We start from the raw sequence: 22256 nt of genomic DNA on the forward strand, positions 1-22256 counted from the left end.
CCCGCCCTTTCCTTTCCTTATTGGTGGGCGCGGTCTATAGTCTCCGCTTCCTTTTCACCCCGCCGGCTGGGAAACGTGGACTATGGTACAAAAGTTCCGGCGCCGGAAGAGAGTGAGTTGATGACAGGGCCCAGGGGTTGAGGGAAACACCGACCCTGGAGCCGGCAAGGGGACAGGAATGCTCGCACTTCCAAGCGCTTCACACAAAGGGCAAGCTGGCAGCAAGGCGGGTATCTGGGGCCTGGGCCCTCGGATCGGGGGCGACAGGAAGTGGTGCCGAGGGCCAGGACCTCGCCTCACAATTTAACCTTTGGATCACGTCACCGCCTGGTGAGGGCGGCTGAGCAAGGCGAGGTATGTCACTGTACAGAGAAATGAAGTGTAGGGGGGCCGCCCCGGGAAAATCCCTAAAGGGAGCCGGAAAAAGGATGCCTGGAGCCTCCGCCAAGTGTAAGGCGGGACTAGAGCTAACACCTGAAGCTGCAAAGGACAGGCCCTGAAGGCGGGCGGAGTTTCTTAAGGGGAAGAGCCTCTGAAAAGCCAATGTTTGCAGTACGCCGGGGCTTCCGGGCGGGGCTCAGGGAAAGGGGCGGAGCTTCCGGAAAACGCGTCATCGTTAGCATAAGGATTGGGCAAGGGGGAGGGACCATCAGAAACCCGGACTGCGAATGGCGGGGGCGGGCTTAAATCTGGTGGCTGGAGCCTCTAGGAACCCAAGTCTGGGAAAGGGAAGGGAAGGGCGGGGCCTCGGGATTCCAGACCTGAGACGGCTGGGGCGGGGTTTGGGGCGGTCCGGCCGCCGCCTCCCCTTCTCCCTACCACGGCGGCGACCGAGGAACTCGACACGCACCGGCCGCGCTCCTGGCCCAGCAGAAGCCGAAGCTACAGCCCGCGCCGGGCCGGGGCCATGGGCGCCCCGCGCCGCCGGGGTCATGAGGACGGAGGCGGAGGCGGCGGGGTCGCAGCTCGAGCCCGGTCAGTGCCTCTGTGAGGGCCAAGCCCTCACCCTGGGGACCAAGGGGGACACCGCCCTAGCGCAGCGCAGGGTCTGGCCGCGCGACCTTGGGCCGACTGCCGTCCCAGCCCAGGCTGTGTGGAGCTTGGAGCGAAACCTGGCCAGGTGGACTCTCGCACCTCGCCTCCCTCCCCCACACTTCTGTTCATTTGTGTTTTACTGATACTCCCAGGCTAGGACCCCAGTTACTTCTGATAGCGGTCAGAAGAGAAAGATCCTGTTGGAGCTGCTTTGGGAGGTCCCTTCTCCACGGGGGAACTGTCGGAACTGAGACCAATAAGGGGAGGTAGCTGCCCGAGAGAGTGTCTGTCCAGCAATGGGAAGGCCCTTTTCCCTGGCTCCCAGACTCAACGACCTGTCTTTTTCACTGTGGTTCATTCTGCCTTGAGGAAGCTAGAATCCCTTTGATTGTCCAAGAATGGGGGTAAGGAGGTAGCCATGATTCCTGCTTTGCTTAAGATACAGACAAGGTTGATGTTAGTAAACAGGTGAGATGCCAACTTAGGAGAGAGGTCAAGAATATGGGGGACCCAGAGCCTAAGATGTTAGGGAACGTTGGCACATCACACCCAGGGACTGGTCTTTTTTTTTTTTTTTTTTTTTTTTGTGTGTGTGTGATTGCAGCATGGAATAGAATCTGAACATTATACTGGAATTTACATCTCTAGTCTTCCAATTATCTAACTCTGTGGTCTTTACTGAGATATTTTCTTTCCTGAGTCTTAGTGGGGTAATGGCTCACATTCATAGGGAACTTTCTTGCCACAAGCATTTTGCTAAATTGTTTATATGTGGTGCCTCATTACTCCTCATAGCAACTGGGTAAAATAGGCGACCACTGTTGTTTGCCCTTTTGTAAAGGCACAGACTGAGGTCCAGAGGGGTTAAGTGACCAAGGACAGTAGACAGCCTTTATTTCTTAGTGACAGCCAACAACTTAAAGCCAGACTAGGGCCTTCCAGGCAGACTCTAGGTCTCAGGTGGGGTTGTCTCTTGACTCCAGGCATCAATATCTGGCAACTGCTTTGGTCTCTGAAAGCTAAAACTGTTATCAGGACAAATGTCAAGGCCTTGCCTTACCCTTATCACCCCCTACAGGAACATCTTCATATGGGCTGACCTGCCTGTGCCAAGACTAGGATGGCCATTTGGAGATGTTTTGCTCCATGGGGCTCCAGGATCAAGGGGTTCCAGGGCTCAGGGCAAGAAGAGGAAGAGCAACTGAGTCTCCCAGGGTCCAAGAAAGCAAGTATCCTGTACCACATTTTATAGCTGGGCACAAGATGGCCCAGCTAGTCAATGCCAGAGCCCAGGCCACAGAGTAAGAAGGGAGTCTTCAACAAAGGACTGTAGTCTGGAAACCTGGGGCAGGGGCATTGCAATAACAAGTAGGCTTGGGCATCTCAAAGAGTAAGGCCTTTTTGGAAAACTTGTATTCACCAAACATATTTGAGGGCTGGGAGAAAGCAATTCAACTCTGTTCTTAACTGACACCACAGAATTCTCTGTCCAGGGGGAAAGTAGATGCCACCTCAAGGACTCCACATTGACAGACCTTGGGAGGTACAGGAAACAGAAATTTGGACTTTCAGACTAAAGGTTATACCAGAGCAGAGGTTGGAGAGTAATCAGGCTGGAGAGTAATCAGCCTGAATAAACAAAAACAGAAAGGCTGTTACATTCACAGGGGTTCTGAAAAGGGAAGATACTGGTATATCATTATAACACCACATCCTGCAGAGAACTCTTTTTCTAGCCAGTCTGTTGTGTGGAACAGTTTTAGAATATAAGTCTCTGGAGATCAGGATTTGGGTCTTTTTAGTCACTTTTTTGTGCCAAGAGCCTTGTACACAGCAAATGTTTAATAAATCCATTTTTTTTTTCCAGTAAGTAGTAACTTAGAGTTGTTATTAAGCATCAGATACCAGGTACTGGGAAAACAGCAAACAAGAAGAGCAGGTTCCTTGCTATCTTAGTCCATTTGTGTTACTATAACAAAATCCTGAGACTGAGTAGTTTATAAACAATAGAAATTTATTTTCTTATAGTTCTTGAGACTGGGAAGTCCATGATGAAGGTGCTAGCAAGCTCAGTGTCTGATAGGTCCATTCCTCATAAATACCTCTGTCTTGGTATCCTCACATGGCAGGAAGGGAAGAAAAGGGGACGAATGCTGTGTCCTCACATAACAGGTCAGAAGGGTTGAGGGAGATGTAAGCTAGTTCCCTCTGACCCTTTTATAAGGCACTAATCCACTCATTGTGTACCCAAAGTCCTTGCCTCTTGATACCATCACAGTGTTTTTTGCGGGGGACACATTCAGACCATAGTATCTGCCTTAAGAAGCTTATAGTCCAGTGGGGCAACAGTAGCTTCTTTTGTTGTTACAAAGCACTCAAAGAAACAGGATGTCATTAATGGGGCCCCTTACCCCTCAAAGGTATAATCAGGAAAAACCTCTTAGGAGATTCTGAGCTGGGACTTAAATGACAACAGCACTGGGGGAAGAGATTTCCAGACAGGGTGCCAGACATACAGAGGCCCTGGGGTAGAATGAAATCTGCTGAGTTTACAGGTCAAACAGTGTACAGGTCAGGGTTGAGGTAAGTCTAGTGGGCCAAGATTGGGTCCTGCTAAGAGGTGAGAATTTTATTCTAAGAGCAATGGAAAGTTGGATGAGATTCATTAGTCTGCTGTATGCAGAGACAGAAGGTGAGTAGAATTTGGGACAAAGGACAGGTAGGACTGAATCCATGGCAGTGGTACGAGAGAAATATGTGAGGGCCTTGAATGAAGGCCTTGGTTCTTTTTCGAGGCACCTGGGGAAGAGGACAAAGCCTCAGACATGCCTGGGTTCAGTATACCAGTCCCTGGCTGAGAGGCAGGGTTCTATGCATACTGTTGCCTTGAGTGCTCGTGGTACCCTGTAGGTTACATCTGCAGTGATTCATTTCATAGAGGAATAAGCAGGCACAGAGAAGTTAGGTGGCTCAACAAGCAGGTTGTCTTCCTCAACTATGCCATCCTGCCTTTATTGGTCTTATTGCACACCCTTCAAGGTAAAGCGTGGCCAGTAGCAATCATAGGTCCCCTTCTCCTGGGAACATACAAACAGTCTACCAGGACCCAGACACAGACAAAGCATCATTCAAGAGTTGCATCTTATGAACCTAAGCATGGAACTCAGGAGTAAACATAAGGGACAGGACACAGACAGCCTAAGAATGGAAAAGGCCCTAGAAGCAGTGGCCTCTGAGCCAAGCCCTAGAAGCTAGAGAATGTTAGTCATAAGAGTGTAGGAGCTTGGAAGGGTCATGACAAACTCCACTGCTGGTGGGTGGCCTTCCTGAGTGGCACATGCAGAGGAACAGGAAGTGGGGCTGGCATGTCTGGCAGGCTCTGTACAGAACCAGTCACGTGACCCAGGAGGCTCCAGAAACCCCTTCAAAATGGCGAAGTAGATGGGCTGGATTTCCATATACTGAATAGATATCATGAGAGAGTACTGAGCAGTGACCAGGATAGAGAACTTTCTTTTTAGGATTTTTTGGGGGGTGGTAGTGTAGTGCTGGAATTGAACAAAGGGCCTTATGCATGCTAGTGTTCTACCACTGAGCTATATCCCCAGCCCCAGCCCCCCCACCCCCCAGTTCTTTAGACTCTGAACTTCATCCAGATTCATGGGCTAGCCAAGTGGGAAGGTCCTAAATGCCATGTGTGCCAGCTTGCCCTCACCTCAGGGCCTCAGTACATGATGTTCCCTGTCTGCCTGTGCTCCCTGATTGTCACATCTTTGAGGCACACCATTTTCCTAGATTAGTCTGCTGATTGTCTCTTATTTGTTATTGCTGTCTACCAAGACAGGGATCTTGCCTATGTCACTCACCACTTTACTATAGTACAGATGCCAAGCACTTAATCAGGTTCTTGGAAAATATTTGTCAACTGAATGACCAAATCAGACCAAAGTCCCCACTTTAGGGTTGGCCAAACTCAGTTTAGTAAGAGGAAGTCCATTGTCTAGCTCACAGCCAGCCAGTGGTAGAGCCAGGACTAGAATGCCTAGGTCAGGCCTTTTTTTTTTTTTGTTTCACCTCACAACCTGGCAAGGACAAACTGTGAGGTTGCTCAGTGACAGTGTTAGAGAAGCTTTCAGAAGCAGTCCACATATACAGCTTATTCAACAGTCCCCTTCTTACTGTGACTTTCATGTGTTGGTTGTCCTAGTGCCTTTGGAATCAGGTAAGCCTCCTGGTGTCCCACAAACTTGCATCTGCTAGGTACCTCCCATTTGCCATCTGGTCTGAAAGCAGGAAGTAAAACAGCCCTACTCCTGCCTCAGAGATCCTCCCCAAAGAAGGGCTGTGAGGGAGAGACATGGGATGATGTGAGTATACATGGTGGGGGCCAGGTCTTAAAGGGGCAGTACCTTAGAAAAGGGAGGTTCAGGGGCAGAAGTTAGCTCTTCAGAAGCCAGGAGCAGGGCTGGGGATGTGGCTCAAGCGGTAGTACGCTCGCCTGGCATGCGTGTGGCCCGGGTTCGATCCTCAGCACCACATACAAACAAAGATGTTGTGTCCGCCAAAAATTGAAAAATAAATATTAAAAATTCTCTACCTATCTAACTCTCTTAAAAAAAAATAAAAAATAAAAAAAAAAAAACACGAAAAAGAAGCCAGGAGCATCTAGGCCGAAGAACCGTGTTTGCAAAGGACCCCAGGTAAGAGGGATTATGACAGGTACAGGTTCTGCCTGAAGGACAGCCTTATGATAGGGAAGAAGCTGAAGGTGCTAGGACAGTAGCCACAGAGAAATTGTCCTAAGAGACATGGGAACCAATTCATTGGAGGATTTTGAGTAGGGCTAACCTGCTGTGGCTGGTGTTTGGGGGAGATCACTGGTACTGTAAGAATGAAGGACTGTGGGGAATCTTCTGAGCTCCCACAGGATCTAGGTAGGAGGTGATGACTGTGTCTCCACAGGGAATGGTAGTAGAGTTGAAACCTTCCTCTGTTCCATGCAGGGGACTTTGTGCAGCTGCCTGTGCCCATCATCCAGCAGCTCTACCACTGGGACTGCGGCCTAGCCTGCTCTAGGATGGTGCTTCGGTGAGTGGAGGGGCCTACGCCCTCCCTATTCACCAACTACTATGGTTTGAGGGAGACATGGGAAGACACCTGGGTGGGATTCATCTTCTCTGAGACCACCTTTGGCTGAGGTTGCAAGAAGCCTATCTTCCATTTGGGCCCTGTCCTGTTTACAAAAATGAGCAAAAGGTGGATCAGGTCACCCAGATCTCTACTCTGGTAATGCCTAGGAATTTGGGATGGCCAGAGATGTTCCAGGGGCCTTCGCCTAGCCCACAGAGCAGCCCGTAACTGGTATAGGGAATCCTCTATGCTCCTAACCTCAGGCTTCTGGGAGTCTGCTGAGCTGAGGCTGAATGAATATTATAGGACCCTTGATAATCAGAACCAGAAGAGACTATAACCAGCTTCTTGTACAAGAGTTTTCAGTCAGCTGCCTGGAACCCTAGATCTGCCTCTCCCTTATCTGTTTCAGTTTTACATTCTGGAATTGTGGGAAAGATAGGATTCAACAAAAGGTTCAGTGCCTAACACTTTGAAAACCACTGATTTGCAGGCTACGGGTATAGCTCAGATGTAGAGCACTTGCCTAGCATGAGTGAGGCCTTTGGTTTGATCACCAGTACCACCAAAAATAACCTTTACAAAACAAAGCACTAATGTGATACAAACGCCTAGAATCAACATAGCCATAGAGGATAGTAACTTGCCCAAGATCACCCAGCCTGCAAGAGACACAAGAAGCAAAATCTAGGTCCTTGACTCCAGAGCCAGAACAGTGCCCCAGGTAGCCTTAGCCCTGATAGTCTTCAGGTTGTGTTCAGGCAGCATGTGGGCAGGTATAGGGTTTCATGATAAAGGACAGAGCCTTCTGGGGAGCAGAAGCAACAGTTGCTATAGACCCAGTAATGGAGTATGACCTAGTTCCACCTATGACCTAGTTCCCCCTTGAAGCTGAGCTTCTTGGCCTCTCTCCTTGTAGATACCTGGGCCAGCTGGACGATGGAGAGTTTGAGAGTGCCCTGCAGGAGCTGCACCTAACCAGAAGTATCTGGACCATTGATCTGGCCTACTTGATGCGCCACTTTGGTGTGAGGCACCGCTTCTGTACCCAGACCCTGGGCGTCGACAAGGGTTATAAAAACCAGGTAAGCCACCACACCTGGATGGGCCTTCTCATTTGAGGCCACATAGAGGCATAGGCCACCCAGTTGTAGTAGTTAGAAGAGAGAGCTGTCAAGGCCTAGACATCTGGTGGGACATAGGTGTGCAGAGACCAGGGGCAGTGGCAGATGGGCTATAGAAAGGATTTACCAGCCACATTGAGCAGGTGACCATGAGGTCCAGCCTGCATGGAGTACCTAATCACTGAGTCCTGGCTCCTGCCTACCTTCTATGACACTCAGAGGATGTGCATTGGAGCATTTACCTTCCTTCATTCTTCCCTACTGTCCTCCAGCACAAGGCCGGCCCAGGGCCTCCAAGAACATCACTCTGATTTCATGTAACCCTCATTTGCCCATTTTCTTCCTTCTCACCAGGGCAGCCAGTTCTAAGCTGAGTAATTGGTATTCTTGAAGAAAAACGAATATTGTCTTTCCTTTTTTCCTATTGAAAGTAATGCCTAACATTGACAGCTGAGCCCACATGTCAGTGTATTCTGTTTCCCTGCAAAGTTAAAGCCTTTCTTACAAAAGTTCGTGGCCTAGACTCCAAAACATGGCAGAGCGAAGTCAGTGCTGGCTAGTTAGCAAAAGGGCTGTGACATGGTGGCAGTTGCCAATCAACTTAACTTTCCTTTGAACCTTCTTGGTCAAAGGAAGAAGGCTAATGAATCTAGTCTGGTTGAGGCAGAGAAAGAGGCTTAAGAACAGGGTCTTTCTTTTTAGCCTCCCCCATGGGGGCTCTGGTTACCTTAAGGTACTTGCACCAAACAAAGGCTGTTCCGTGAACCATGCCTGGATAAGCTGAGCTATGGCTCAGCCTCAGACCCCACCTTACCCTTTTGCTTTGAGCTCTTGCTTATGCCTGCCATAGGGTGACCAGTCTTCCCCAGGGAGCTGGCCTGAGCCCAGCTGCCCACCCATCTTGATAATGCCTCTGGTCCTGTGTACTCCCTGGCCTGGGACAGACTGGGTGTGCTGCATGTGCAGCCTGCCCCACAATGGAGCTTCTCTGCCCTCCCACATCCCCTCCTTCTATAACACGCTCTTTGCTTTAACCATATGGAGTGAGAGTAGCCAAGTGGACTGCCCTTCTCTCTTTAGTCCTTCTACAGGAAGCACTTTGATACAGAGGAAACCCGGGTGAACCAGCTGTTTGCAGAAGCTAAGGCCTGCAAGGTGCTTGTGGAAAAATGGTGAGTCCTTCTCATCCCACCATGGCCAGTTACCTCTGGTGAGGTTGGTAGTGAGGGAGATCTCAGGTTAGTGTTTGGGAAAGGCTGGGGCTCTAGAGTTATACAGAACTAGTGTCTCCTACCTGGGCAGTAATTTGCCCCTCTGTGCTTTGTTTTTTCCATCCTTAAAATGGGGGTCAGTGGAGTTATATAACCTAGACTCTGGTCTGGAGTGGATCCTGAGCAGGTACTGGAGGGAAAAGTGAGTGATACAGGCTGTGATCAGCTCAGTTCATAGGATAATGGCATGAAACAAAACATAGAAGCCCTAAAAAAGGAAGGACAGCCTGAGTAATGTGGTGGTAGGGCGATTGACAGTGGACAGGGACAGGAGCAGGGAAGGCCACATGTATAAACTGTCTAGGAATCTTGTTCCCATGCTGTGACCTTACATGGACCTCTCCCTTCTCATCCATGTGTGGGGGTGGGCTGGATTCAAGCAAACCCTGGGGGCAACTTGCCCAGATGTGGGTAGCATTCTCCAGACTTGCTTAGAGGCTACATTTAGACATGCTATCTCTAGCCCCTGGCCAGACTTTCTGGGACCATTCTTCTCAGGTTTACTCTTTCTTTATAAAATTATGTTTTTATTATTAACATAATGTAACCACCTGATAATTTGGAAAATGGGAAGATAAATCTCTATTTATCCTCTGGCCACATGACTGCCTGATGGAAGTAAAGGCGGCAAACGTTTTTTAGGGCACTTGATAGGCACTGTTTTATTGAGCGGGGAAGCTGTTGCCACCCCATTTCTCAGGAGGAAAATGAGGCTGGGAGAGACCTGCCAGTGCACGGTTCCCCAGCATTGTGGCTATGCTGTGATCTGAACCCAGCATTTCTACACTCATAATCCTACAGAGCTGCAACTTTTCAATCTAGCATGCTCCTGCTTTTCTCCCATAGCTGAAATTCCCCTCCTCTTGTACACACCAGTAGGAACTCTGCCAGCTATTTTGTTTCAGAGACTAAATGGAAAAATGGCATGTTTCACCGGCCAAGGCAGCAAACCAAACTGCCACGTGACTCAGCTGAGGCTAGAGTTGGGCCAGACCTCATGGTGCTGATGCTGCCACTCCTGATGAGCTGATTAATGAAGGAGGGCCCCGAGTGGTGAGCAGCCCCTTCAGCAAATTTCGGGGAGCCCTTGGCTTAAGGGCCCCAAGCCCCTTCTGTCCCTTCTGGGTTTTTGTTTAGATTTGCTGTCTGCTGGAAGACACAGAATGGGGCCACTTCTATGAGTCTGCCTATGGGACAGCTCCAGACATTGTGCTTACTGAGTTAACTTATAGCATTCCCCTATAAGTGCTTTCTGAGTGATTCCTTCTGCCACAGGAGCCTTGGAAAAAGGGGAAAATAGCCCTTTTAGAAAAACATTTGGTTTTGAATGTGGCCAAGCCAGGTTCTGCTCGAATTTGGGGAATTAAATTGGGCTAGTAATTTCCAATGTAAACCACATAGGATTTGTGGGAAAGTAGAAATAGGGACTTGGCAAAATATCTACCATACCAGGAGTGAGGTTCCATAAACTGTTTAGTGGTCCTCAGTTGTGCCCATCTGGAATTGACCTTCTCACTTCCCTTCCTGAAGGGCCTGCTGGTCCTTGTATTCTCTCAGAACTCTGCTAACAACATACACACACTGGTCCTGTGTAGTCCCTGCGCCTAACCTGGGCCAATATGCTAAGCAAGGATGTTCCATGTACAAGAAATTCAGGGCAGAGGGAAGACAAGTCAAGTCCCCAAGTTTCATAACATAGGGTAACGGGGATGTAAGCAGGGATCTATCCAGTTGAGATGAGGAATAGAGCCCATTGGCACCAGCTGACCCCCTTCTGCCCACAGCACAGTGAGTGTGCAGGACATCCAGGCGCATCTGGCTCAGGGCCATGTGGCCATCGTGCTCGTGAACTCAGGGGTGCTACACTGCGACCTGTGCTCTAGCCCCGTCAAGTACTGCTGCTTTGCACCCAGTGGCCATCGCTGCTTCTGCCGTACCCCTGACTACCAGGGCCACTTCATTGTTCTGCGTGGTTACAACAGGGCCACCGGCTGTATTTTCTACAACAACCCAGCCTATGCTGACCGTGAGTGCCGGGGTCAGGGTGGGCCAAGGCGGTATGCATTCACTGTCCCCTATGCCCGGCTCCCACAACTTCCTCCTATCCAGCCTGGTATGACCACAATCTCCCTTGCTGCCTTTTCCCCAAGGCCTCTACTACTCCTGGGCTCTTGTCATCGGGGCTACCCCTTTTACCATGTAAGCAAACCAGCCACAAACTTGCACTAGTGCTGGCCTCTGGCCACCCCTCTTTTCCACTCCACTGCTCAGGTCCCTGCCTCAATAACTTATGTTGCACAGGCAGTCTCCACTCAATCCTTCCAGGACAACCAGTACACTTATTAGAAAGTCTGTCCAACCTCACCCTTGCTCCATGCTACCTACTACCCTCAGGGTACAGGGACAGACTTTCCTGACCTGTCCATGTGTCCTGGAGCATGTTTTTTCCTTTCTCTGGGCTTTGCTTTCTCCATATGCTATACTGAGAAAGGGTCAGAGAAAGAGTTCATGAGGGCCAGAATAGGCAAGGAAGGCTTCCTGAGGGTGGAGGACTTGAGCCAAGACGTGTGGCCCGGCAGATGGGATGTAGACCTCACCCAACTTCCCTGGGCACTGGTAGGTTGGTTGCTCTCTCCCCACCTACTGATCCCACTCTGCTCTCCCCACTCCCAGCAGGAATGTGCAGCACCAGTGTCAGTAACTTTGAGGAGGCCAGAACCAGCTACGGCACAGATGAGGACATCCTCTTTGTCTACCTGGACAGCTGACAGCAGGAGCCTGTTGTGCCCAGATCCTTGGACCCCAACCCCCAACTTCAGCCAGACCTAATCACTATGCCCAAGTTGGGGGCTGCTGGGGCTGGAATGCAACACTGCAGCTTCAGCCTATCTGACAAGGCTCTGGGGAACTCTGGGAACTGGCATAGCTGCTTTGTCAGCTAGTGCTATATGTTGTCATTTACCCCAAGCATCTGGTGGCTCCTGAAGGCTTCTCCAGAGTTCTGAGGGGAGTCTCCCCCAGGATGACAAGCCTGACTCCAACAATGCCCATTGGAAGTCTAGCTTCAAGGATGCCCTTGTTGCCTTCTAGCCAGACCCAAGGTGAGGGGAGAGGCCTGAGGCAGTCTTTCCATAGACCTTAGGACTTGATCTGATGCTACTCATCAGGACAGCATCTGCATGTTTGGAAAGTGTAGCTGAATTCAAGTCCCTGGAGCTGGAGCACTCCAAACCCAATCTTCTGGAAGTGCTATGGAGCCCTCTGTAACCCATGGTAGATGCCATTACTACCACCTCCTGCCTTCCAGTGGGCCCAAGTATCTGACTAGTTATGAGGCCACTGGCCCCTATCATGAAGTGTAGACACCTCATAGCCACTTGGCTCTGTAGGGAGGAAGGCCCTAGGGAGTGTGCTGGGCACCAGCAGAGAGTGTACCCCAGGAATAAACAGCTACGTGGATCCCAAAGAGCCCTCCTCACCCATGAGGCCTCCTGACACCAGCCTAAATCCCAAAAGGAGGGACCATTTGTCCTCTGGGTGTGGGCAACCCCAGGTCTGTCGGAGCTGGGTGGTAGAGCCTCTACTTGTGAAGCAACGGGCAGGGGACAGTGTGTAGTCCCAACCCACACTGGTTTTCATGCCAGGACCTTTTGCACAGAATGTTGGATCTCTTCTGTCTTGACAGAGAATGGTGATGACTGCCCAGGATCACACAGCACAGCAAGTAGCATTGACTGGAGCTGGTTTCTTCCTTCCTTACTTCCTTCTTTCCTCCCCTCACCCCTTTTTAAATTTTTGTTGTTGTTGGGAGCAGAGGTGTTTTTTTATTGAAATTTAAGTTTTTACTTTTGCTGGGTGATTATCACCTTTAAGTAAGAATAATAGTGAGATTGCAGGTACTTTGGAACCACTAACACCTCTTTTTTTCACAGGGCAGGTAAGCCAGCCAGATTTCTTTTTTAAAGTCTGAGCACCAGGCCCCTTGCCTTACTTGAGGAGGAAGTTGGCCCAGGACAGTAGTAGAGCTGGGTCTTGAACTCAAGAGCCCTTCATGGCTGCCTCTGGCAAAAAGACAGGGATACCCTGACAGCCCCACCATCCCTGCACTCCTAGGGCTTGGTCTTCCAGTGCCCAAGGTGTGACATGGTGGCAGCTGCTTCTCCCACACCGACTCTAGCTGGCCCCTCCCTCACCATGGTAGTTCTGAGGGGTAGAGGAAGAGTCTGCTTACCAGTTGTGTGAGACCACCCAGCCACCTTGCTCCTTAACACCAGACAGCCTTGGGCCGAGAGGGTAGCACTATTTGCAAGGCAGCCATCCTGGGTTTCAGAGACTGGTGTTGGCTTTAGTCTGGTCTCATTTCTATTGCCTTAATGCTGGGTGTCCCAAGGTCCTCGGGAACTCTGGCTCCAAGCTCAGGAGTACCATACATAGCAGCTGTGGGGTATGGGTGTCCTCAGGAGAGGTTTAGGTAAAATTGTGGTGAGAATAGCTGAATGAAGGAAACCGATGGGAAGAAGTTAAGTTTTCATGATGACTGCATATGAATGAGGAATAGCACACATGGTGGTGAGCTGTTATGGGGATTAGACTTCACAGAAAGTGATCACAGCACCTCATCCATCCAGGACATGCTCAGTCTCTGGGCTCAGACAATGGCTTCTCAGGGTAAGTCACATGTTAGAGGTCACCTGTCTGTAAGATTAATAAGTTGTTTGTTCCCAAGACCAGTCTCTCTGAGGAAGGTCACGGAGGCAGGACATCAGCTACACTGTGTTGCATTCTTGCACAAGTCATGACATTGGGGCTGAGGAAAGAGGCTGGACATCAGGGACTTTGCCCACAGCACGTGGCACCCACAATTGCCCAGCCTGTTCTCATGCTTCAGCCCAATGCAGCTTCTGAAGCCAATGGAACAGTAGGCAGCTTTGTTCACTCTAGCTGCAGGGGGACGAAAGGGATCTTTTGCATTGCAGAGATTTTATACATAAATATATTTTGTTTGTAATGAGCCATTCTCAATAAACATTATTCTCACTGCACAGTGGTGACAGCCCTTGGCTGGCCTTTCTGAGAAGCTGTGTTAATCTATAGAATTCCTGTCTCCAACCCTCCCTGTACCCTCCATTTCCAGCCTCCACTTATTGGCCAGATAGTGGGTTCTTCTAGGATTCATTTAATAATTTCATTTTAAAATTCCACTTCTGAAAAGGGAAGGAAGTGTTTGGTAAATCTGGCATCCTCAGAGCTGTCCTAGGCCCTTGAGGGGGCTGATGGAGCCATAGCCAGCTTTTTCAATATGCCCAGGTCTCCTACCTAATGCCTTTCCTGACTGCTATTTTGTCCCTCCCACCCCTCACATTGAAAAGATATATTAATAGACATCCTGACCAAGATCTTGGGCTCTTTGCTTCAAACTGCAGAGCAGCCCTGTACTCAAACTTTCATTTGAGCTGACCAAGGAAGCAGTATGAGCTATCATCTATGGGGTACCTAACTAGAATATGCCAGGCAGCATACCAGGTAGACAATGGTAGTGAGCTTGCTCTTTTCTGCACTTGAGCATGAATCCTCAGCTCACTCTAGAGGAAGAGGCCCCATCCTGAATGGGCTTGTTGGTTTATGGGCTCTGAGTGGCCACCAAATTTAGTTAACAGTATGTGGGAGGTATTGGGGCAGGAATGGCAAAAGAAGATAGGATGGTACGGCCTGGGTGTAGTTGGCTGCACAGAGCATATGGGGTGTGGGGGTGGGCAGTGAGAACAAAAACCAAGGATTCCAATAAGAGGTTCCATTGGGAACTAATGGGCTGGTCCAGGGCAGAATCTGAGCCCAACCTGTAAAACCAGGGGCCAGTACCCAGAGATGAGAGGACACACCACCCCACCTTGCTACTCTATTGTTCAGACTGGTTTTTGGTAGAGCATGGCACCTCCTTGCCCAGTTGCTATGTGAACTTCCTGTCTATACATTATCTTTTGAGGCTACCTCCCTCTTATACCCAGTACCCTTAGGAGGACACTGGGGACCAGTGGACGATGCCACCAGTGGACACTGGACATTCAGTGCCAGGGAGAGGGAAGCATGTCACAAAACAAGTAGGTTTCAACATTACACATACAATGAACAGTTTTAATAGAATCCATCACACACTGGTTGTAGAAGGTACTGTACAATTTTATTAGCTTTCCATTGCTGTATGACAAATTATCTCCCAAACTTAGCAGTTTAAAACAACAAACAGCCAGGCATGGTGAAGCAGGCCTGTGATCCCAGGGGCTCAGGAGGCTGAGGCAGGAGGAGTTCAAAGTCAGCCTCAGCAACTTGGTAAGGCCCTAAGCAACTCTGCTAGACCTTGTCTTTAAATAAAATAAAAAGGGCTGGGAACATAGCTCGATGGTTAAGTGCCCCTGGGTTCGATCCCTGGGACAAAAACGGGAAAAAAATTATCTCAATTTCTGTGGGTCAGGAATCTGGGTATAGCTGAGGTGGCACCTCTGGCTCAGGGTTTCTTTTGACGTTTCAGTCAAACTGGTGGCTGGGAGTTCAGTGCTCTCAAGGCTAGAGTGGGGCTGGAGCTCGCTCATAGGGATGCCAGCCATAGGCTTCCTGAGTGTCCTCATAGCATAGCAGCGGGTGACATGGGAAGGTGAGCCCAAGAATGCTGGAAGGATAGAAGCCATAGTCTTTAACCTAATCTTGGGAGATGACATCCTCACTTCTGTAGAATTCTACTTATTATAAATGAATCATTGGTCCCTAGATTATCTCCAACATAACAGAGGTCATTGGCCTTGACTCTAAGAACCTGTGTGTCCTTGTCTTTTTATGAAATGAAATGACTCTGGCACAGAGTCAGTGGCTACCAGAGGGTTCCCAAGTGGCTTGTTGGATGGAGAGGCCAGAATTCAATTAGCTCCACCTTATCAGAAATCTTTTATATTCATGGACTCACCCAGCAGAGTATCTGCTGAGATCCACAAGGTATTAAACAGAGAATACAGTTGAAAGAAAGAAAAAGAAATGAATCCAGCAAGCACTGGAGATGACAAAGGGCACAAATACCAGGAGGCAAGGGTCATTGGATATCACGGTCAATGGTTATTTCTACAGATTAAATTTCAGGAGAGAACTAAGTATGCCCCTACAAAGACTCTTGTCTAGCTCATCCTGGGGTATCTTCTTCATAGTGCCAATGGTGAGAAGTTATAAAACAGGGTGCCCCGATCAGACCAGCTTGACAACCACAGCAGGCTACAGTACCCTCTGGGAGATTTAGGATGTAAAAATGAGGCTCTACATTCATCATTTTTTGATGGGGGACCCCATTCATCATTATCTGGCCACAGAGTGTTTTGATGTAACACTGTTATTCCATGAAATATGTTGAAAGTTGGGAAGTCACTTGTCTAGTCCAAGGGGAGACTGGGGCCCAGAGAGGGGCAGTGACTGGCTAAGGTCATAACTCAATTAGCTAGAGACAGAGCAAGACCCAAACCTGTCATTTGCTGTTTTCCCAATCCTCAGACCAGGCCATGATCAGAAGCAACAACCCTAGTGACCCTGTAGGGGTGAGCCAATTTCAGAAAAGCCAGGAAATGAGCTCCGAGTTTGGAAGCCAGAGACTGGGCTATTGGCTCTTGGGGACTTCTCCCAGGTAGAAAGAATGGCACTTGGATTGATGGTTGGAAGGAGGTAGAACCTTCAGCTGTCTTCCTGGTGATGCCTCTGACTCAAGAGTTTCTTGTGATGTTTCTATCCAACCTGCTTCAGCCTTGGGATCCAAGGACACATATCATGGACTTGTCCCTACCCTCCAGCTTCAGAACAGAATTGAGGAAACTAGGGAAATACTGAGATGTCATCCTGCTGAGTTGCTGGTCCCCAGGGGCCAAGTGATGGGATCAGCATGGAATTGAGTGTTCATGGAAAAACCTCAACGCCCGGAAATGCAAGTTGAAACTCCCACGGTCCCAGACCAAAGGCCCCTCCAGTGGGTGGTTACTCCTCCCCTACTCTCTGCCTCTTGACTTCCTCTGCATCTCCTTGGCTGCCTATATACTACTATTCCAGGCTCTACCCCAAGAAATCTTTTGCCTTTTACAGCCCTGGGAGATCTGGTGAAGTAGCCTTCCCAAGCTGTTTAAAGCCTCTTAGTTTACCAGGGCTTGAGGTCTACATCTTACTTTATCTTCGCAATACAAAGCCTCTTCTTGGTACCTTTCACCTGCCAAAGTCCTTTCATGCCTCAGGGCCTTTGCACCTATTGTGCCCCCATCACCACCACTTCCCTCAGAGCTCTCTCCGAATGTCACTTTCTAAAACAACACTCCCACCTTTCTGCCCTTCCTCTACCAGGTTGTGATGTCTACATGACTCCTCCATTGCTGGAGCCCTAGTACCTGACACCTAATAATTGCTTGATAAGTGTGAGTGAATGGATAGTATGCACTAGATCTTTAACAACACCTATTTCTCAGCTTTCCTGTATTTTTCAGAGATCATCATTAAAGGGGAGGATATATTTGAGCTTTCTTTGTCATGTAGAATCCAGCAGACATTCACTCCTACAAAGAATGGTGGAAGAGTAAACTGATGACGGCTTTTAAAACAGGATAACTTGGTTAATACAGTCAGCCTTCCATATCCGTGGGTTCTGCATCCACAGATTCAATGAACAGTGGATAGAAAATATTTTTAAAATTTGTCTATCCTAAGCAAATAGACTTTTCTTGTCATTATTCCCTTAACAATATAATATAGCAACTATTTACATAGCAGTTACATTGTAGGAAGTATTATAAGTAGAACTTGAATCAATGCAAGAAAATGCTGGTCCTCGGGCTACCTTTTTTTTTTTTTCCTTTTTATTTTGGTACCAGGGATTGAGCTCAGGGGCACTTAACCGTTGTTCCACATCCCCAGACCCCTTTTATGTTTTAGTTTTATATAGGGCCTCATTAAGTTGCCGAGATTAGTGTCAAACTTGCAGTCCTCCTGCCTCAACATCTGGAGTCACTGGAATACTTTTATTGTCATAATAAACTGTCCTTTGTCTTTGACCCAGGAGTGTTGTATCTACCAGCAACCAAGAAACTATTGCAGGCAAATTTGCAAAAAACACCTCTGATGATGATTTGTGTGTGTGGTACTGGGGATTGAACCCAGGGCCTTGTGCATGCAAGGCAAGCACTCCACCACTTGAGCTTATCCCCAGTCCCTTTGATGATTCTTGACAGTATTGGCAACAAAGATGGGATACTGACTGAAACATGGCTTGGGGGAGAACAGTGAGAGCCTTGCAGCCTGATGAAGAGGAAGTCCATGGGAATCAATTACAAACTTGTTGACCAACTTGTATGATACTTGGGCAATAAATGGTCCCTTATTTTATTGTCTGTTAATGAAAAAATTGTGAGGTGGGGTTATAGGCCCAGTCCCTGGAAGAGGGTTCCAGCTGCCTGGATGGTGCCCTGGTTGTCGTAATTCTCTTTGGGCATGGTGTATCTGGCACCAATCTGGTGGGCAACCTTATGTCTTTATATTGTTAACAACCAATACTAAAATTTGCCTTGGGTGCAGATATTTCCAACCCCTTTGAGACAACAGTTACTGAGATATACACTTACACTGAGCATGAATATGAGGAATTCATTACCACAATGGAAAGAAAGCAGGCAAATTGGAATGTTGGCTGATTTAATTTACTGATTTACCCAGGAGGTGAGGCATGTAATGCTTGTGAAGGAGGAAAGTCTTAGCTGGGCTGTCTTTTGGCTTGGTCCTTCCTGCAATCTATTATCCCAACCTTTTTTTTAAGGGATTAAACCTAGGCCCTCAATCACACTAAATATATGCTCTACCACTAAGCTATACCTCCAGCCTCTTATGACAACCTTAAATCCATTAGGAGACAATGGTAAAAGATCCCAGAGTTTTTGTTTTTACAGTGGGTCCTAAAAGCTAAAAATGATCTTGAGCCCTCTCAGGGAGATTCCCCTAAGAATAACTCCTATAAAAGACCACAGATGTAGTATTGACTGGTATTTGGGCTCTTACTACCTTGGATTGGTTTTGCAATGCTCATAAAGGCAGCTCACTAGAGAATGAGAAGTGAACCAAAATAATTCTAGATAGAATCTTGTAGTCAACTTCATCACCCAGGAAAGTTTTCTAGTCCTCCTGTTAAAGCTAAGCTGGGCACAGTAGCATGCACCTGTAATCCCAGCTCCTCAAGAGACTGGGGCAGGAGAATCTCAAGTTTGGGCCAACCTCCACAAGATCCTGTTTCAAAGAAAAAACAAAACAAAAGGGCAGAAACAAGTGTTATTATGATAACTGGGAAACAAATGGCTTGTATTAAGTTGGACTTAAAAGAAATATCATGGCTCATGTCTAGAGTAAGCCAAAAAAAAAAAAAATACACTGTGGCCCCCAGACAGAAAGCAAGGAGCTGTGGAGTCAAGGCCGAAACAGTATTGGTAGTGATGACCTTTCCACTTGATATAGGGCTGTAGGCAAAAAACTTCGGAGTTCATTCAGTTGAGGCATTAATTGTTGCTGTACCCTTCAAAATGAAAGTAAGCATTCCCATCTTTAATGGCCCTTAGTTACTTTCTCCTTCCCTAATTCTGATCCTTTAGTCCCTCTCTGTTCCAACCTCAGCTACTTTCAGGAGAAATATTAGTGACGGGGCTGACGTACTCTCATCTTCAAGGTGGACCAAAGACCATATGTACCTGTCTGAAAATGTTGGGGAACTTTGGGGACAGGAGGGACTCAAACTTTTAACTGCTCTGTTGATTATGGGTGCCGAAGTCACCATCCTTATCTGGTGTTAAGGGATAAAAAGGTTTCCAAATGGAGGCTGGGCAAGTTCCATAGTAGGGTGGAGAAAGAAAAGACTAAGTACCTAGGCCCTCTGGTCCAATTCCATGTATTGGGTTGCATCTACTTTTGAAAGTAAGGTAAGAATTGATGTTATTCTTTTGTCCCTTGAGTGGAGGAGTCTCCCAAATAGAAGATCTGTACACAAAGAAGTGTGAAATAAACTCCCCTGCAATTTGCCTGTAGTGGGCAAGTCAGAATTTAGGTGAGTCCCTTTACCTTCTTGATGTCCAAAACTTTCACAACCTAGAGGATGTCCAATTGAGTGGCAAGTCAAGGCTCAGTCTTAGTGGTCCTGACTATAGCATTGACACCTCTCCACAGAGATGGCTGATAATTCCCGACAAAATTCAATTTCTTGGGACTGGGTGGGCAGATTCACAATATCTAATCCTTCTAGCAGTCAAGGAAAAATCTTCTGTCTCTTCTAGTCTACCACAGCCAAAAAAAGGAGGCCCAGCACCTTCTTGAATTCTTTGGGTATTTGGACTAGCACATACCTCACATGGACATACTACTTGGTTCTTTATATCAGCTAATCTACAAATCAGCATCCTTTAAGCAGGACCCAGACCAACAGTCTACATTGGAAGTTGTCTGGTGGCTGCAGCCCATTTGCTACTTTGGGGCCCCACAATTCTAATGACCCTTCTTAAAAAGCTATTAAGCCTCTGTGACTGATAATTTTGCTAAATGAAACCCCTGGCAGAGGGAAGCAGACTGCATCCATAAGAATCCCTGGGGATTTGGGGGTTACTGCATTACTGACAGTGACCAAGTACATCCCTTTTGAAAGCCTTACTATCTGGGCTCTTGTTAAAATGGGACAATTTGGGGCAAGGGATATGACTCAGTGGTAAATGCTTATCTGGCATGTGTGAGGCCCAGTACCACATAAATAAATAGGACAACTGTGCTCTGAAAGCTTTGCTTATAAAATGGAAATGGGTCTATTCATGAACACAGCTAGCCTGGCCATGGTGTCATCTCAGACTTATATGAAAAAAACTGGCAGTTAATCCTTTGGGTGAAACATACCCACAATTAAGCAGAGCAAAGTCATTGGCCCAGGGAACCTTGTAAATTACAGAGGTTTCCCAAGTTCACAGATGGTTTAGCTAAGCTGAAGCCTGATGATGTCTTCTGGTTTTCTTTGGTTTTCCACTCTCAGATACAGCCCCAAAGTCTGGCTTACTTCATTCCTATGTTGGGTATGGACTGAAGGATAAAAAAAAACAAAACAAAACATGGATGTGTGTTACTCTTCTCAGTAAGTAGGAACCATTCTCATAGCCTCAGACCAGTACTCCAATTGATAGGCCACATTATATTTGTTCTGACTCTTGGGCTATTGTCAATAGCCTAGTTGTTTGATCTGTCACTTAGAAAATCTCAATGGGCAGATTAAAGACACTCCTCTTTGGGGACATGAATGGTGGAAATAAATGCAGCTATGACAACCTGTCTGGGTCACATACATAGATGCCTACTAGAAGAGCCTGTTTTCGGATGAGATCAATGCCAAACCAGTAACGAAAACATGGTTTTGAGAAAAAGGAAAAAGCAGTTTTATTGCTTTGCTAGCAAAGGAGAAACACAGGGGACTCCTGTCTCACAGGGTGTGATTCTTCCCATTAGCAGGAACTGAGGGCTTTTAAAGAGATGATTCAAAAGCTACATTCCAGGTGTTCTCTGTTGGAGTTTTAATTCACTTTTTAATTTGGGAGATAGTCATTTCTGAGATCTTCTGGTACCATCCCCAAAGTCTGGCTTATTTCATTCTTATGTTGGGTATGTACTCAAGGACAGGTAAATCTGCCTAAAATGGAGATGAAAGATAATCCTGTTTCCCCTGAGATTAGGGAGATAGAGAGATTAGGGAAGAGCAGGGAGAGAAAAAGAGAAAGAAACATGTTTATTTTAAAAATAACTTTCAGGGGCTGGGGATGTGGCTCAAGTGGTAGCGCGCTCGCCTGGCATGCGTGCGGCCCGGGTTCGATTCTCAGCACCACATACAAACAAAGATGTCGTGTCCGCCGATAACTAAAAAATAAATATTAAAATTCTCTCTCTCTCTCTCCTTTCTCACTCTCTCTTTAAAAAAAATAAAATAAAAAATAAAAAATAAATAAAAATAAAAATAACTTTCAGTGGCAGAGCAGTAAGAGCTATATTCAAAGCATAAAGTGAACCACTGTTACAGTTGTACTGTTACAATCCCACCAACAGTGTGAAAGTGTTCCTTTTTCTCCATATCCTCTGTAGCAATTATTATTATTATTATTATTATTGTTATTATTTGGTATTGGGGATTGAACTCAGGGACACTTAACCACTGAGCCACATCCCCAGCCCTTTTTATTTTGAGACAGGGTTGCTTAAGGCCTAAGTTGCTGCTGGGGTTGTGGCTCAGTGGTAGAGTGCTCGCCTCACACGTGCGAGGCCCTCGGTTCGATCCTCAGCACCACATAAAAATAAATAAATAAAATGGAGGTAGTGTGTCCATCTATAACTTAAAAAATAAATAAATATATTTTTTAAAAAAGCCTAAGTTGCTGAGGCTGTCCCAGAACTTGCAATCCTCCCACCTCAGCCTCCCAAATCATTGGAATTATAGGCCTGTGCCATCATGCCTGGTTTATTATTGTTCGTGTTCTTAATGACGGTCATTCTGACTGGTGCAACACATGAACTTTTGAAGACACAATGACTCTTTTGGGTATGTTGCTTGCTTGTTTTCCTAAACAGTAACTTTAGGCAAGCCTGGTTGGTACACACCTTCTAGAAGGCAGCCCTGCTTAAAGGGGGC

General features: G+C 47.4%; 2 protein-coding genes across 7 annotated transcripts in view; one reads left to right on the top strand and one right to left on the bottom strand.

Annotated features, from left to right (window-relative positions):
* Window positions 1-71: 71 nt before the first annotated feature.
* Gucd1 (guanylyl cyclase domain containing 1) lies at window positions 72-13607 on the top strand. Of its 5 annotated transcripts, XM_076867046.1 has the most exons (7): window positions 802-975; window positions 2114-2260; window positions 6039-6123; window positions 7085-7250; window positions 8370-8461; window positions 10345-10586; window positions 11237-13607. In XM_076867046.1, exons 2-7 carry the CDS (start codon window positions 2170-2172, stop codon window positions 11326-11328), a joined length of 768 nt encoding a protein of 255 aa, XP_076723161.1. In that variant the 5' UTR covers window positions 802-975; window positions 2114-2169; the 3' UTR covers window positions 11329-13607. The 5 variants fall into 5 exon arrangements, with proteins under 5 accessions (XP_076723471.1, XP_076723380.1, XP_076723161.1 ...); XM_076867356.1 differs by lacking the exons at window positions 802-975; window positions 2114-2260 and adding an exon at window positions 72-112; XM_076867265.1 differs by lacking the exons at window positions 802-975; window positions 2114-2260 and adding an exon at window positions 121-354.
* Window positions 13608-14716: 1109 nt separating this feature from the next.
* Window positions 14717-22256, bottom strand: part of Upb1 (beta-ureidopropionase 1) — a 46591-nt gene continuing 39051 nt past the window's right edge. The window contains exons 11-12 of one of the 2 annotated variants that reach the window (XR_013092414.1): window positions 20486-20665; window positions 14717-18844 (exon numbers count right to left, since the gene is read on the bottom strand). The gene's annotated coding sequence lies outside the window, so the exon portion shown is untranslated. Of the gene's footprint in view, window positions 20666-22256 lie in introns of both variants that reach the window. The other variant, XM_076866884.1, reaches the window with a different exon arrangement.

The sequence above is a fragment of the Callospermophilus lateralis genome, chromosome 1 (assembly GCF_048772815.1).
Source record: "Callospermophilus lateralis isolate mCalLat2 chromosome 1, mCalLat2.hap1, whole genome shotgun sequence".
NCBI classification, from domain to species: domain Eukaryota; kingdom Metazoa; phylum Chordata; class Mammalia; order Rodentia; family Sciuridae; genus Callospermophilus; species Callospermophilus lateralis.

Bases quoted from the DNA above. Each gene is read 5' to 3' on its own strand.
- Gucd1 (XM_076867046.1), top strand. From the start codon at position 2,170: ATGTTTTGCTCCATGGGGCTCCAGGATCAAGGGGTTCCAGGGCTCAGG. The intron at 2,261-6,038 runs GCAAGTATCCTG...TGTTCCATGCAG, and splicing joins GTCTCCCAGGGTCCAAGAAA to GGGACTTTGTGCAGCTGCCT. The intron at 6,124-7,084 runs GTGAGTGGAGGG...CTCTCCTTGTAG, and splicing joins TGCTCTAGGATGGTGCTTCG to ATACCTGGGCCAGCTGGACG.